We start from the raw sequence: 15,912 nt of genomic DNA on the forward strand, positions 1-15,912 counted from the left end.
GGATGGAGTTCATCAGGCGGATGGTGTCTTCAGTGGTGATTGGGTTCCAGGCGCAAAGGTTGTTGGAGGGGGGTTTAAGTTCGGAGGTGGGTGGGGTGGACTGGTCTCCAAAGCTGTTATGTATGTCAGCGATTTTGTTGTGGAAGAACGAGGCTAGAGAGTCGCAGAGGTCTTGGGAGGGAGTGATGTCGTTGGTGCCGGCAGTGGGGTTGGTAAACTCTTTGACGATGTTGAATAGTTCCTTGCTGTTGTGGGCGTTGTTGTCGAGTCAATTCTTGAATGCTGATTTCTTGGTGGATCGGATTAGCTGGTGGTGTTTGCGGGTGGCGTTCTTGAAGGTGGCCAGGTTGTCAGTGGTAAGGTTTTTTCGCCAGGCTTTCTCGAGGGTGCGACAGATCTTCTTGGATTTCTTAAGGTCATCATTGAACCAGGGGGCTTTTTTGATACCTTGCTTGATTTTATGGTTTTTCAAGGGTGCTAATTCGTCAGCGCTGTGGGTGATCCATTGTGTGAGGTTGGTGGCTGCTTGGTTTGGGTCCGATGATTTGGCAGGAGGGTTTTGGTGAAGCGATGTGAAGAGCTGGTCGGTGGTAATTTTGTTCCAGTATCTGCGGGGAATTGGTTGTGGGTGGTTGTGGGTCGTAGACTTTTTGTAATTGAAGTGAACGCAGCTGTGATCCGTCCAATGGAGAGCTGTGGTGTGATTGAAGGAGATGTGCTTGCTGGAGGTGAAGATTGGGTCGAGCGTGTGCCCGGCATAGTGGGTGGGGGTGTCAACAAGTTGTTTGAGTCCGAGATTGGCGAGGTTGTCCAGAAGGGTGGTGGTGTTGCTGTCGTTGTTCTTTTCCAGGTGGAAGTTGAGGTCTCCCAGTAGAATGTAGTCCTCGAAGGGGAGGGCGTGTGGGCTGATGAAGTCAGTGATGTCTTCGCTGAATTGAGTGCAGGGTCCTGGCGGCCTATAGATGAGGGTGCCTCTGAGTGTGGTCTTGGGGTCGGTGTGGATCTGGAAGTGAAGGTGTTCGGCGGCTGCGAGGTTATTGTCGGAACTGGTCGTGATGCGGATGGTGTTCTTATGGACGATGGCGATGATGAGGCGTTCATCCAAGTTTCTGTAAGAAAGGTGACGTACGGCGATGTGGTGTCGAGTAGGTTCCAAAGTTCAATGGCGTGTCTGTGGACCGAGCAGGTGTTGAGCAGGATGCACTTCAGGTGGTTAGTGTTGGAGCTTTGTTTGGAGTTTGTGGATTTGGTTTGGGTCCTGATGCAGTTGAACTTGCAGGAGTGGCAGGTGAAGGGTCCATGGGTGTGTCCTGGGGCGGCTTGGTAGCAGTTTGGGAGTCAGCCGGGGTTAAGTGCTGAGAGGGTTGCGGCGTCGTACGTTAAGCGGGTGGAGTGGATTTTGCGGGGGCCAGGGGGTTTGGCGCTGGGCGCGGTCCAGGCGCGGACGGGCATAGACGGGCTTACCTTTGGCGCGCCTTCGGCGCGCATGGGGCGCGCTCGCTGCGCGTGAACGCTGTGCGTCAGCTGTTCTGACATAAGTGGATAGTGGGGGGGGAGCGGGGGAGGGTCAGCTGGGAGGCGGTAGCGGGATGGAGAGAGGGGCTGGGAGGCGCAACAACAAGATGGCAGGAAATAAAAAGCGAAACAGCACAAGCAGGGATATCGCAATTAAGTGGGCAGAGGCACCGGCACAATCAGGCACAGATTCTACATCAGACACATTCCAACTTAATCGCTCGGCCACAGAGGCATGGCTCAGATTGCTACTGAATGGACAAGGCAGCAGAAATGAGATGATGCCACACCATTGGCAGTTGCATGCTATGTGCATACAAAATAACATAACATAACACCTACATCTGCTATACAAATATTTCTGCATCATCTGTTCAATACACTAAAGTCTAGATTCTCGAAATTCGCACATACCCCCTAAACCCCAAAGCAGCATCTACCGCTTACAAAATCAGCATCACATCACCTACATCATCTACAGACATAACCTCTTTACTAACGACCACTACCTACATTGTGTCAAGACGCCTTTTTGGTTGATGCGTGCTTTACAAATTATATTAACATAACATACATCATTCACACAGTCCAAACTCTACACCTTAATACACCATCCACATACAATACGGATACTAGCCCCTAGTTCTTGCAACCCTCGTCCTATAGTCTACAACGAAGCACTATCAATTACATCAGAAACTAGAAGCATCTACCAACATATCCAACTATACCATACACCGCATTGTACATCTGACACCAAAACCGAGGCCCTGCACCCTACACCACCACACAAATCCAACACTTGCACCACCTCCATTCTTCTACACCATCTATTCTTCCTTCTACGCTGTTCAGTGCACACACTCCATCACAACAGAACCCTACATAAGCCCGTCCTATATCAAATACACCCTACCCCACCTAGATCCTACAGATGTACACCCTACACCAACAAGCACAACCTAAACCTAATTTTATCTGCACCTACACAAGCTGCCTTCCCTACACTTTACCCAACCTACATGAAGACTTAAATTCTATATTCTACGCCACCAACCCATTCGTAATACTTCCATACTTCTTCACCACCCATACGCCACATTGACACCTTCAACCCCCATGCCTTGTGCCTGCAACCACTTACACCCTACTTACCCATCTATAGCCAACCACCAACAATGAATCGAGTAAACACACCCCATAATCATGTACTCTAAATCCATTTACATGTGTGCCACCACATGCATTATCATCCAGCACTGTACCCACCTAAAATTACACCTACAGCTCAGCTGTGCTGGAAACACAGGAGTGAAAACAACAGTGGTCCTATGCAAGGAATGAGTATACACACAGAATAAATATAGACACAATGGAGACACATAATAGCTTTTTGCCTAAAAAATCTTTTCTACTCTCTATCCACTCTGCTAACCATGACAATTTGTAAACGTTTGGGTACAGGCTTGTGCCCTCCTCCAAGAAATTGTTGAAGGTATTTTACAAAAACTGTGTTGAAAATTAAATATCAGACCTCTGCCCGGCTGGGCAAGTCAACTGAGATTATAGTATCCATTGTGTCTATATTTATTCTTTGTGTATGCTCATTCCTTGCATAGGACCACTGTTGTTTTCACTCATATGTTCCCCGAGGTCCTATGCTGACTCGTTTGGGTGCCCTTGTTGTGTTTCATATTCGTGCTGGAAACACAGGGCATATTATCTAGAAGTGCGTTAAAAACGCACATCTTCAAATCGCCGGCTATCGCCGGATTTTTTTGCCGTGATAGCGCGTAAATATCAATGCGCATCACGTAGGCGAAATTAAATCCGACGATAGTCTGCGATATGGAACATTAGCGCATGAAAACAAACGTTGTTTTCACGCACTAATGTATGCCTTGATAATATGGGGGGGTGGATTCAGCGTTATGATCCAAACCCCCATGTTATCAATGCCTTAACACCTGGTCAGAGCAGGCGTTGGGAGACCTGCGATAAACGAGTTTATCGCAGGTTTTTGTCTCCCAACGCCTGCCTTGGTAACTTAATAGGGTGTTCCCACCTCCAACCACATTTTAGATGTGGTTGGACGTGGGAACGCCCACTTTGCATGTCATTAGCGATGTTTCTCGCTGACATGCAAGTGGGCTTGTCGCAGGCGTTAACATGCCCTTGTGGATAGGGCTCCAGAAGTATCGCCGCTTTCTCAGCACAATTCGCCGAAAAAGCGGCGATACTTCGCCTTGTTAATATGCCCCAGTGTTTTTAGACCCCACTCAGTTTAAATCTCCCTGGTGGGCTAATCGAAGAAGAATGCACAATCAGCATAATTTGCTTTTGTGAAATTACAGGAGATTTTCAGGTAAATTACGCAAAGTTATGCTAAATACAAAACCGGCATTTGCCGCTATATTTTAGCACAAAATGTACCCATGCATCAGACTCTCGCATTTAGGCTGTTCATGTTGGTCCTGTGTGATTGCAGTAAATTTTATTGTTAGCGTTGCGCAATTTGGCGTAACAGCATAATTACAAGAATTCTGTGTCACTAACAAGCTTGACATGAAATGATGTGAGATTACGCCTGCGCGTTTTACCCAGGCCCAGCTAACAGCCTTGTTGCATTTGAAGTCACCCGGGCAGACTATCTCTGCCCCTTTTCAAGGTTCTGCCCCAGCACTGCGAGGGCCTGTCTTGTTATAAAATGTAATCCAGGATTGAGCAAGGTTCGGATGTTATCAGACAGGAGTCCGCTGGGACACATAACAGCTTGGACGCTGCTCTGCAAGTAGCTCTGAAAAGTAATGGCTTTGGCCTTCTTCACCTCGTGAGCACATTTAGCGACTTTAGCAGCAGCAAGGGAAGCTAAACTTCCTGGAAAAATACTGCATGATTAACAACCGCTAAGGATTTTTCCGACTAATTTCAAACCCCATCCCCAGAACTCAACAGAAGCCGCCATATATAGAACTTTATGGGTGCAGATGTGAAACAGCTTCTAAATTGTTAAATGAATATGTTCCTAGTAAACTCAGAGTTTCGATGGCGTGGGGCACAGGGGAACTCGGCAAATGCCATTTAAGCACATAAACAATATTAAAAGGACTACAGGAATTACTTGGACTCCATCATTTCTGATTATCTGTCTCCTTATATCTCACGTAGGGTAAAGTGGAAGCAGAGTTCCATTTAGTCACTGCCGAGGAGGCCGAGAAGAGTCCTGTGGGCCGCGCCCGGAAAGAGCCGGAACCCCTGGAGAAGCCCAAGTAAGTAGAAGCCGCACCATAGAGACGATGAGAATGAACAGGCTGACGTCACAGCTCTGTAGAACTAACGCCATGTTGTATTTTGTTCTATATTTTTCATTGGTGGAGTATGATGCTGAACAAAAACAGGTAATTTGGTCATGGACAAAGGCTTGTTGTAATCTTCAATCACATAGAGAGAGCCGACCATTATCAAATCAAACCAAACAGGAGTTATAGAGCGCGGCAAATCACCCCATCCCAGGCGCTGAGAACTGTGCTGCTTAGGAAGGGTTCAGTTGAACAGTCAGGTCTTGAGGCCTTTCCTGAATTCCAGTAGAGAGGATGAGGTCCAGAGGTGAAGGTCGATCCAGGACTTCGCATTGAGGTCGGAGAAGGAGTGTCCCCCACTGTTGCTTCGGCGGATGCATGAGTGGGAGCGAGGAAGAGGGAGGTGGAGCACAGGTGGTGAAAGGTTCAGGCTGTGGTTGTATCTGCTGGTCCTTGGCTGTGTAGGGCTTGGTAGGTGTGGATCAGCATCTTGAGCTGGCATTTCTTCTGAATGGGGAGCCAGTGGGTCTTTTTGAGGTGGGGGTGACATGGGTTCACTTAAAGTGGTCGAGGATGAGTCTGGCGCTATATCATCTGCAGTCTGTTCAGGAGGTGTGAGGTGATTCCTTTGTAAAGTGCATTGCCGTAGTCCAGCCGGCTGGTGACTAGGGCTTGAGTGGCGGTTTGTCTGGTGTTGATGGGGAGCAATTTGAAGATCTTACGGAGCATGTGAAGAGTGAGGAAGCAGATGGAGTAGATTGAGTTGATCTAGCTTTTCATGGTGAGCTTGCTGTCCAGGATGATGCCAAGGTTTCATTCATGGTCTGTTGGAGGTGGTGAGGGTTTTGTTTAGGAGGGCCACTAGGAGTCATTCCACGGGGAGGTGTTATGTCCGAAGATCAGCACTTCGTTTTGTCTGTGTTGGGTTCTAGGCAGTTTTCTTTCATCCAGTCGGCAATACTTCTCATGCACCTTCAGAAGTTGGTCATCGTGGTGGAGGGATTTTCAGATAGCGAGAGGATGAGCTGGGTGTTTTCGGCATAGATCTTTAGTCCATGGGTTCTGATGATGTTGGCCAACGAGGTCATGTAGGTGTTGAACAATGTAGGGCTGAGGGACAGCCCTTGAAGGACGCTGAAATAAAAGTTTTTAGGTTCGAGGTGAAAGGTAGTAGGTGTATTCTCTGGGTCCTTCCGTTGAGGAAGAAGGCAATCCATTTGAGGGCATCTCCTTTGATTCCAAAGTGGAGAAGTCTATTGATAAGGGTGTGGTGGGATATGGTGTCAAACGATGCTGATAGGTCGATGAGTATCTGTTCCGCCGTTTCTCCCAGTCAAGGAGTGTTCTGATGTATTCAAGGCAGTGATCAGGGTGGTTTCTGTGCTGTGGTTGGTACGGAATCCCGATTAGGAGGTATCCAGAAAAATGTTTTTCTCGAGGTGTTCCGTGAGTTAGCAGTTGATGGCATTTTCGAATACTTTGGTGGGAAAGGGGAGCAAAGTGATGGGATGATAGTTCTTAAGTATGCTGGGTTCGGTGGACGGTTTTTTAAGAAGTGGTTTTGCATGTTTCTATTCTTCGGGGAAGTTGGCCATGGTGATGGATGTTTTTAAGATAATGGTGAACTCGTTGCGGATCATCTTGCTCCCGAAATTGAAGAGGTGGTGGGGACAGGGGTCTGTGGGTCCTCCTCAGTGAACGGAGTTCATGATGGCTATGGTGTTTTGTGTGGTGAGCTGGTCCCAGTTGGTGAGCAGATGGTTGGGGTTTGCATCTGTGGAAGCGAGGGCGCTGAGGATGTTGACCGCAGTTTGTTGGGGTTCAAAGTTTTTGTAGATGGTGGAGTTCGTTTCATGGAAGAAGTCCGCTAGGGGGTCTCAGAGTTACTGGGACGGAGTAATTATATTTTCAGTGGCTGAGGGGTTGAACTCTCTGACACTGTTGACTAGTTCTTGGCTGTGGTTAGAACTGGTTTTGATGCGGTTGGCAAGGGCACTCCTTTTCATCTTTTTCAGGAGTTGATGGTGTTGGTTAAGGGATGTCCAACTTGCCTGTTTGGAAGATCTCTTGACTTTGATGGGTTTGACGGGGTGATTCTGTTGGCGCAATAAGTGATCCAGGTGGAGACATTTTTGACACCCTGTATAGGTTGGTTGCAGTGACAGGGCGGCACGGGTTGAGGGTGTCGGTCCACTGGCTCTTTGATACTTTGTTCCAGCTTCGGTGTGAGGTGCTGGATGGTTTTGTGGCAGTGCCAGGGGACCCTGTGATGGTGAAGTGAACAATGGTGTGGTCTGTCCAGGTGATCTTGGTGACTGGGCTATGCTTGACTCTGTCACTGGCCGAGAAGATGGGGTCAAGTGTGTGTGTCCTGCGATGTTATGGAGTTATGCTTTAAGTATATTTATGCATTTTCATGGAATCTCAGAATCCTAATGAGTAGCCTATGAAAATGTACCCAAAGCATAGATATCCAAGTGTATTAGTGGACAATGGCCTCCTTTACATACACCAGCAGTCTGAGTGCCCGCTGGACAATCCACTGGATTACACATATCGGAAATATTAAAAAAACACATTTTTCCTCACAGGGAAAATGTATTCCTCCATGGAAAAATGTGTCCCCACCTTTCCCAAGAAACACAGAGGTGTTCACATCTCTTTCCAATTCTGCAAAAGACCTACTCCAGTTCTTCACACTAGTCACTTTTCAAGGGTTGGTAAGGTCCTGTGAAACAATTGTGAATCTCCACAAACTTTGAGTATGTGGATATTCAGCAATGTTTTGCGGCTTTGTATTACAGAAATATCACCCATAGCTAACCTTACTCAAACAATTGCTCCAATGGAAAATCTGCAAAATTGGTGGACTTTCAAAAGGATTAAAAGAGAGCAAAATTGTCTCTTGATCAATTTCTTTGAATCTTGTACAGGAAATCTATGGATATTGAACAGTTATTTGGGTCTCCACATTTCAATTGCATATGCAAACAACTTTACAAGCAGGTCCATATAATAGGAAACCTGGGAAGTCTCAAAGGGTGTAATTGTATAACAGTGGTTGTTAGCTACATTTAGGACATTGAAACTGTACAAATCTTTCAAATATTGTGTCTTTATGCCACATAAGTAAATTTGTGCTGCAGATGTATTTTTATAAAAGTTGTGCAACTGCACTACCCAGCCTTTTACAGCTGCTTGTACTGTATGACATAGAAGACTGGTAAAACATTGAGCTCTCTCTGTTGCCTATTTCAGCTCAAGCTGTGTAAGGTTAGAATTCTATTAATTTGATGTTCATTAAGATCCTACTGTGATTCAAGTAGAAAACAAAATGGTGTCTGAACACCACCATTTAATAGTTTCCAAACTAAGTCAACAACTATATTTAAAAGCTGAGCATTTGCTGACCTTGAGAACCTTGGATTGGTCATCTGCTAGAGGTCCATTTAATGCCCTGGTATTTGCAGTGTGCGAGGATAGCTCCTTTTAAGTTCTTGCCTAAGACAGCGCACATGCACAGTCGCTTGCAAGAGATATTGTTTACAACAAAGGGTTTGAAGCCTGCCCATTGCTTACAATTCATTGGTTTCATTGTCTTTACTATATACTGCCTTCTAAATGGATAGCGCCTGCCTGCTTCACTTCCTCTTCTTCTGTGCGGAGCACGGACCAGCACTTATTGCTTTATCTTGAATACTGCCCTTTCACTGCTCGTACTGGGTTTGAGATACTATTTTCTTCCTTCTATCTCTCCCAGGCCCACCATGTTCCGTGTTGTGTCTTTCCTGCGCACCCCTCCCTCCCATTGTCCTTGTTGCTTCTTTCCTCTCCCCACCCTCCCTTTGTCTGTGTTGCCCCCTGTGTTTTTTTCTAACTTTTAACCAAGCTGTACAGCAACCACGCTGCTCCACAACATGGCTAAAAGACATAGGCAAAGCCAATAGCCCTCACATAGGCGAGACCTATTGGCTTTGCCATCGCTTATTAATATTAGCAGTCATGTCAACAATTATGCGTACATGTGTTTGGTGTTGAATTTAAATTTCAGCTCTAATAAATCAATTTATCCGGAACTAATGAAAAGCTTTTCTCTTCCGAAGCGATTACGGATTCAATCATCAAATTTGAAGAGTGGTTGTACTGAATAGAATTTCTAAACACTGGAACAAATTGCTTAACCCACTGTTCTTAGTGGATAATGCCACTGCCCATCCTGGCCCTAAAAGCATTTAACTTAAATAGATCCAACACGTCACGGCTATATATTTACAAATTACTGATTGGTCACCGGGAAGAGGAGCAGGGTAGAATCACCTCTGCTTTTGATTTGCTTCACTCTGCGAGCAAATCAGACCATGAAGCAATGCAGACCAATCTATTGTGACAAAGTGACACGCGGCCTGGACGCGGGCGGCCATATTCCCTTCGGAGCCGAGCACAGTAGATAATTACATTGGCTTCAATTGAATAATGATAGCAGCTTAGATCGCTGTGACATTTCGTCTCAGTGGTGCTGTGCAGCAAAACATTTTATATTTTCCAATTAATTACAGGACTTTGCCAGGAGACACATAAAAAGCAGGCTTTTTTCTGTGTAGTTTATTCTAGACATGTACTGTCCTTGAAAAAAACCTTGCTCAGAATTGTTTTGAGCCCTTAAATGAAATAACTGGCCAAACAAATGCTATGATGATATAAAATTCTAGATGGCAATTAACAGAATACGAATTTGTAGAATTTTCTTATTGTAAATTCAATTTACGGCGTTGAAAAAAACAGCACTGTAGCAGATTTTCCATAATCACATTTCTAGGGTTTGAGTAGAGCTTGGGTGGACGAGATTTACTATATTGCAAAATGCATTGTACATTGACAGACTAGTAGGTCTGCAGGTATTCACGAACATTTTGCAGACTGTCTTCTATTGTTTAAGTGCCTGTAAAACTCCTCCTGTGAAAAACAGCAGTATGTAAAAATAAAGTTAAAATAAAACGTTACTTGTGCAAATGCACAATTCTCTGTGATTTGGTAGTGGAAAATCTGCATGAGTACATTTTGCACAGAAGTCATAGATTGTAATGGCCATACCTGGGATTCTTCGCAAATCTCCCAAAAAGTTGAAAATTCAACTTTAAATGTGAGAGTAAAACCACTGGACAAGAGTAACAATTTTATGAGCCCTGATTGTGAGTCATTTTCAGTAGGGTAAACGATAACTTGAATTTAATTTAGTTTGCATGTCAATGCGCTTGTGGGACTTACCGTGGGTATGGTCTCCACCCTCTTTATCCTGTCTGCCAGTATCACAGACAGACAATCTGTTTTCCATCAGTGGATTTTGTAGGCACTTTATCGATGAGACAATGGTGCATTTCACCATGTTACTCCAAGTTTTTCAAATAGCATGAACTGGTTATTGACATCTGAGGATAAGGCACTGTCATAATGTATTGCTTTTATGTGTAATTTAATAGAAGGCACAGTATCCTATCATATGTGGGAAAATCATTAGGCAAGTGCCTTCATAAAATACCAAAAGGAACACATGATGGACGGAATGCTTAATAATGCAAACATTTCACCCCCAGCCACAAGAATCTGGGTTTAATCCATTGCTCTTTTGCTCACCACAAAACCCCAGTTTGGACCCAGCCATATGCAAATTAGTCTTGACCCTGGGAACAGTCCGTCCCAAACTGCCAAGCTAGGCCCTCCCTCCACCGCAATCAAGCATCCTGTGACCGTTTTTAGGGCATCACCCCTCATCAGCCAGGCTAGCTTGAATCCAGTGGCGCAGTGATCATGGGACACACATCTGGGCATACCCTTCCCACTAAGGGTAACAAAAGCAAAAGGAACACATGATAGATGGAATGGTGGACAATGCAAACCTGGCATGGCAGTACAGACTGGACTGTTCCCATGAGGAACAGGGTCAAGATTGATTTGCCTAAGGCTGGGTCCAACCTGGGGTGGCGTGGTGAGCCAAAGAACGATAGATTAAACACAGATCTTTGTGACTGGGGGTGAATGTTTGCATTGTTCAGCATTCCGTCCATCATTTGTTCCTTTTGCTTTCATAAAATACCAGGCAAAATTCTAACAATATCAGTAATGTTACAGAAATGAGCATTTCTGCAAGAAAAGTGTCACCATTATAATTGTGGTACCACAAATCACAAGGAAAGTTACATTTTGGTAATACATTTTTTTGGGTGATCTTTCAACGTGTTTAAAAGCCAGTTCCTTTGCTAACTCCTACCTTTTTGTTGTCCTTCCCGTCTAGCCGCCCGGACACATCCTTCTCGTGGTTCATCAATCCTTTCAAGTGTCTCTATCATCTGATCTGGAAGAATTACAAGAAGTACATCATCATTGGGCTGCTGCTGATCATCCTCACCCTCTTCCTCGCCCTTTTGATTTACACTCTGCCAGGGGCCATCAGCAACCGCATTTTAGGATTATGAAAATACTCATTCTTCTCTTTTCCAACACTCAAAGGAACAGCGGAGCTCCAGTACTCTTAAATCAACTAAGTCAGGCATCGGTGAAGGAAATTGTCGATGCTGTAGGCCTACAGTAATCCTCAGTGTTTAATTTATAAAACAAAAAAAAACTGAGTGCCAGGGCTCTAGTCAGCAGGTCTCTGCAGCTTGCACCACCCTTTGGCACTACCGGTGCAGCCAATGAAGTACCTACACAACTACTAACGAGCACACTGCTACAAGTGTGACCATTCATGCACCCATAGCTATAAAAATAGCTTGGGCGGCAGATGTTAGTTGTTTTTCATACATACTGAATTAAGAAACAATTGCTATTCTGCTCATCTCTAAATTATACAAACAGTGCCACCATGTGGCAACTGTCGTAAGTGCCAGTGTCGACAATTAAGTGCTGGTGCAGAGCACAGGGAACCACCGGCTCAAATTAAGCACTGAATCGCATATGTGCTGCCTATAAAGGCACACTGATTGAAACTGATAATTATTCTCGAAACGTGCAAAAAAAATAGAAGAGCAATGCATTTAGCTTGTTTTTTATACCTTGATTCAGTGTCTTGATTCAAATTGAAAATACAGGTGTTGGCGGAAGCAATGAAGACACGGAAAAGACACATTCCTCTTTCAAGCATGACACTGTCATCCTTGTAGATCACACTGTGCAGGTACTCGAAGTATTTTTGTTACTTCTGTCTGTGTCTCAGCCTTTTCACTGTGAAGGTCAAATTCTCCCCAGAAGGGAAAATCATAAGACAAGCCAGTATCACAACAATGAAAGGGGGAATGCTGGGGTTTAAGGTTGTCTAGAATCCTCATGCATGTGATGGCATCTTCATCTGCAGTCTTACTAACCCTGTTCACAAACACAGCAAAACATGTGGTGCTAGTGCAACGGTCCACCATCACTATTTCACGAATAAGAAATGAATGTAATACATACAATTTGCAGTTCGGAGAAATTTCCCCTAAATTAGCATTAAGGCCAATAACCAGTGTTAATAGTCAAATGTGAATTTTGAGATGAGCATACATCATTTCTGCATCCTCTTGGAGAAACACATTCGCCAGATAAGGCCTGGTAGAATCTGAACCCAATGTCAATTAAATTGGAGTATACAGGCGTGAATCAAGGCAAAACACTACTTTCCACTGTCATTCCTGAGGGGGCAACTAAGAATAGTGCAGCAATTATACACACAGACGTTACCACACCTTTCAGTATCAGAAATATGGGTGTGGTATTACCGCATCAGAAGTCCTGTTGCACTTGGAATGAAAGCGTCTACCTTCATGAACCAGCGAGAGTCACGCCTACTTAAAAAAAAAAATAAGTAAAATAAACATGCTGAAATTCAGTTACACTTTTACTTTCTGATCTCTCTGACTTACTAATATATATATTACTATATGCTGTAGTCACAAGACTGATGTGTTGCCTATTTGCATGATTGCAATCTAAAGCATCAAAATGTGAGGCCAGTTGCCCCATTAGTTTGATCTTTTTTTTATTAAAATGTCTTAAAACAAGAGGCCTTTAAGACATTTTATTTTGCTTGCCACAGTGATTTATGCTCACCATTCCAGTCTTTTTATTTGTTTACCAAGTGAATTTATATTGGACGAAAGTTATATTAAAAAAGGATAGCTCTACATTTTACCACCAAACATGCATATTTATTTGGTCTCATACAGTACTGGCCGCGTCCAGTTGTGATAAAAAGAGTACTAGAATAATCTAAACATGCTATTTTTATACAACGCTTCATGCCCCGCCTGGCATTTCTATACAATGTACAAACAAGATGCTAACATTGACTGCTTTAATACTACTGAATGTACCTACCTCGGAGGGATCGAAGATCTAGTCTGCCTCAATGGGTTTTGAACATGTGATCTGGAGATCACTGCAGATGTTGGTGGTGGCAAGGTCAACTTGTTGAGCCACCTTCCACCAGAGAACCAGAGAGGTATTAGTAAGAGGATCTGCTGGTCAAATCCCATTCCCTACAAATGGAGAAATAAAGGAAAAGGAAACACTAAGATATGTTGAAGAGGGCATCTAGGACCCAATGCTCGCCCTGAAGGAGGCATGGGAGAGTTACCCTTCACTGGGCTTTCACTAACTCACCTGGAACTTGCAATGTTACACTCAAGTATGGTTCTCCAATACAATTTATGGAGACTGAAGGACAGGGTCAAGAAGATCTGGGTAAGGAAGCATTTATTTGTCGAAAAAGAAGGCACTAAACCATGAGACTCACAGAGACACCCCTACTGCTAGAAGCAGACAGTGGTATACGCACAGGTTGCAAGAAGGTACGTAATAGGTACATAGAGTCTTAAGCAATAGGAAGTCAGAGAAGAAAGACAAATAGAGCTGGAAGCCCTTTATGTGATGTGTGCAGATTGAGACACCTGGTAGACTTGTTTCTGTTTATCACAAAACCTCTTAAAAGTCCATATAGCTTTGCACAATATGGTGAATGGATGCAGCCAGGCTATTGGGTACAGTATTCGGGATACACTTCGTGGATGCTGAAGTATTTCAGTACAATTAACATATACTAATAATGCCAGCTCACATATCAATCATCATGGCCCACAGACAGGACATCAGAGAAATAAAGACAATCATGATAAACATAGTCACCCGCATTAAACTTGATGCCATGGAACATATATCTGATTTATTAACTAGCATGTCATCGTAGGCGCCTTAATACAATTAGCGTGCCATTAGCATCATTCCCCTACTATGCTAAGGAGATGCACATGATCGCGAGGGGTCATACCCGCGACAGATCCAGACCCAAAATGCTCATTTGCGGATCTTTTGTGCAATATACTGGCCTCAGCTGTTCTTTTAGAGTTGCCCAGAGATTGGCACATCTCTGTAATCTGACATATTCCACGCCCTGGTGCAGTCTACGGAGGGTGCGGCAGTGTGTCTGGCTGATTACCTGATGGATAGCCAGCTTGTACCCAAGGAACGGATCAAGCAGTCTTAGAAACCTCCAATTGCCCATAAATCCTTATAGGAATAGTACTTCACCACTACCCAACTCATGGCTTTGATCTATTACTTAATTATTTTGTGTGAAGAATCTGCAAATGTTACAAATAGGATTTGTTCAATAATCCAATAAAAGTAACGCAGCGCTGCTCTATTCCTGCTGAGAATTTCGCCTGAGCACTGGGTCTATATAAATAACAGCTAGGTAATCAATATACGCACTGTACACCTTAGTAAACACAAGAAACGAGAAATCCTACCATTCATTTTTTTAGTTTCACAATGTGCAGGTAAAACACGACCAAGGTACACAATGTAGGATATCAGATGAACAATAAACAGTTTACATTTTTTTTTACAGAAGAATGGACATCTGGTGTGAGGTTTGTTATAAATGCTGTAAAACTATGTTCACAAAATGAAAACACTCTGAAAACAGTTTTACATAATCCTCAAATAAAGGTTTTAAATCTCAAGCAACTGGAGAATGACCCTTTCGATGCTGATGACGAGCTGGGCTCGTCATGGTGCACAGTGGTCGTGTGCTGATGACGAGCCCAGCTCGTCATAAAATAAGGAAAATAGCAATTTCCAGCACAGGAGGGGAATTGCCTTAGCAGCGAAAGTGTTAAGCTCTAGTCTCATGACATGTTTACAGCCACGTTTACAGCCGCCATGTTTACAGTCTGCTATGACCTGCTCTTAACTCTGAAGTTTGCTGAAGCTTAGCAACAGTGACTTTAGTTACACAAGTAAGCCCACTCTGGGGCAAAGTAGTGACATTGTAATAGACATGCATGTGTTTTTGATATTAAAGGACATAAAACTGTGTGTCATTATAGCCCAATTTCGCTAGTCATTGACATTGTCATAAGGTTAGTTTATTTTTCCTTATTTCTTGCTTACTGTATGAAGTATGTAATCCTTGTATTTCTATAATCAAGTAAAAACTAAGAACAATATTTCCATTTGGTCTATAAAGATGCTGCCAGTATGTAACCAATCTTCATTTAAAATATACACACAAACTGCTGTAAAAATATTTAAAATGTACAAATAAAATGCTTTAAAAAGAAACTGTGTCTTCAGTCAGTGTCATTAGAAACTTTCATGGTAATTTAGTGTCAGTTGAGGTGCAAACTCTATGGTTTGACCCCTTCTTGTTTACTAAGAAAAGCTGATCTAGTCTGTCCCATCAAAGGTACTGAAGACTGCCTGAGAAGTTCTTACCTTGACCATGAAAAGTATAACATCCCTGTTGGGAAGAGTTTGGCCTGTCCTGTTAAAGCTATGGCAGTACTACTGAGTGGGGTTCTTTTTATATAAGTGCTGGAATATGAGCCATAGGGAAATGTTGAAGTTATGAGCTTATTGTACTAAATATATGTTGGGTGGCGCAAAAGTGTTGGTGCTAGCCTATTAAATGTATGGTGGCCCGCCTCTGAAGAGTCGGGCCCGTCCTATTAAATGTATGGCAGCTGGGCTCAGAAGAGCAGGGCCTGTCCCATTAAAGATATGGAGGCCTCTCTGAGAAAGGTTGGGCCTGATCTGTTATAAATACATCAGCCTTGCTGAGAAG

General features: G+C 43.8%; 1 protein-coding gene across 1 annotated transcript in view; it reads left to right on the plus strand.

Annotated features, from left to right (window-relative positions):
- The window catches only part of FER1L6 (fer-1 like family member 6), a 755,805-nt gene extending 740,395 nt beyond the window's left edge, over window positions 1-15,410 (plus strand). The window contains exons 40-42 of the mRNA XM_086966191.1: window positions 4,684-4,784; window positions 11,104-14,834; window positions 14,967-15,410. Of these exons, the coding sequence (XP_086822317.1) occupies window positions 4,684-4,784; window positions 11,104-11,284 (282 nt within the window). The 3' untranslated portion in view covers window positions 11,285-14,834; window positions 14,967-15,410. The remainder of the gene's footprint in view (window positions 1-4,683; window positions 4,785-11,103; window positions 14,835-14,966) is intronic.
- The last annotated feature ends 502 nt before the right edge of the window (window positions 15,411-15,912 follow it).

The sequence above is a fragment of the Lissotriton vulgaris genome, chromosome 4_1 (genome assembly GCF_964263255.1).
Source record: "Lissotriton vulgaris chromosome 4_1, aLisVul1.2, whole genome shotgun sequence".
NCBI lineage: Eukaryota > Metazoa > Chordata > Amphibia > Caudata > Salamandridae > Lissotriton > Lissotriton vulgaris.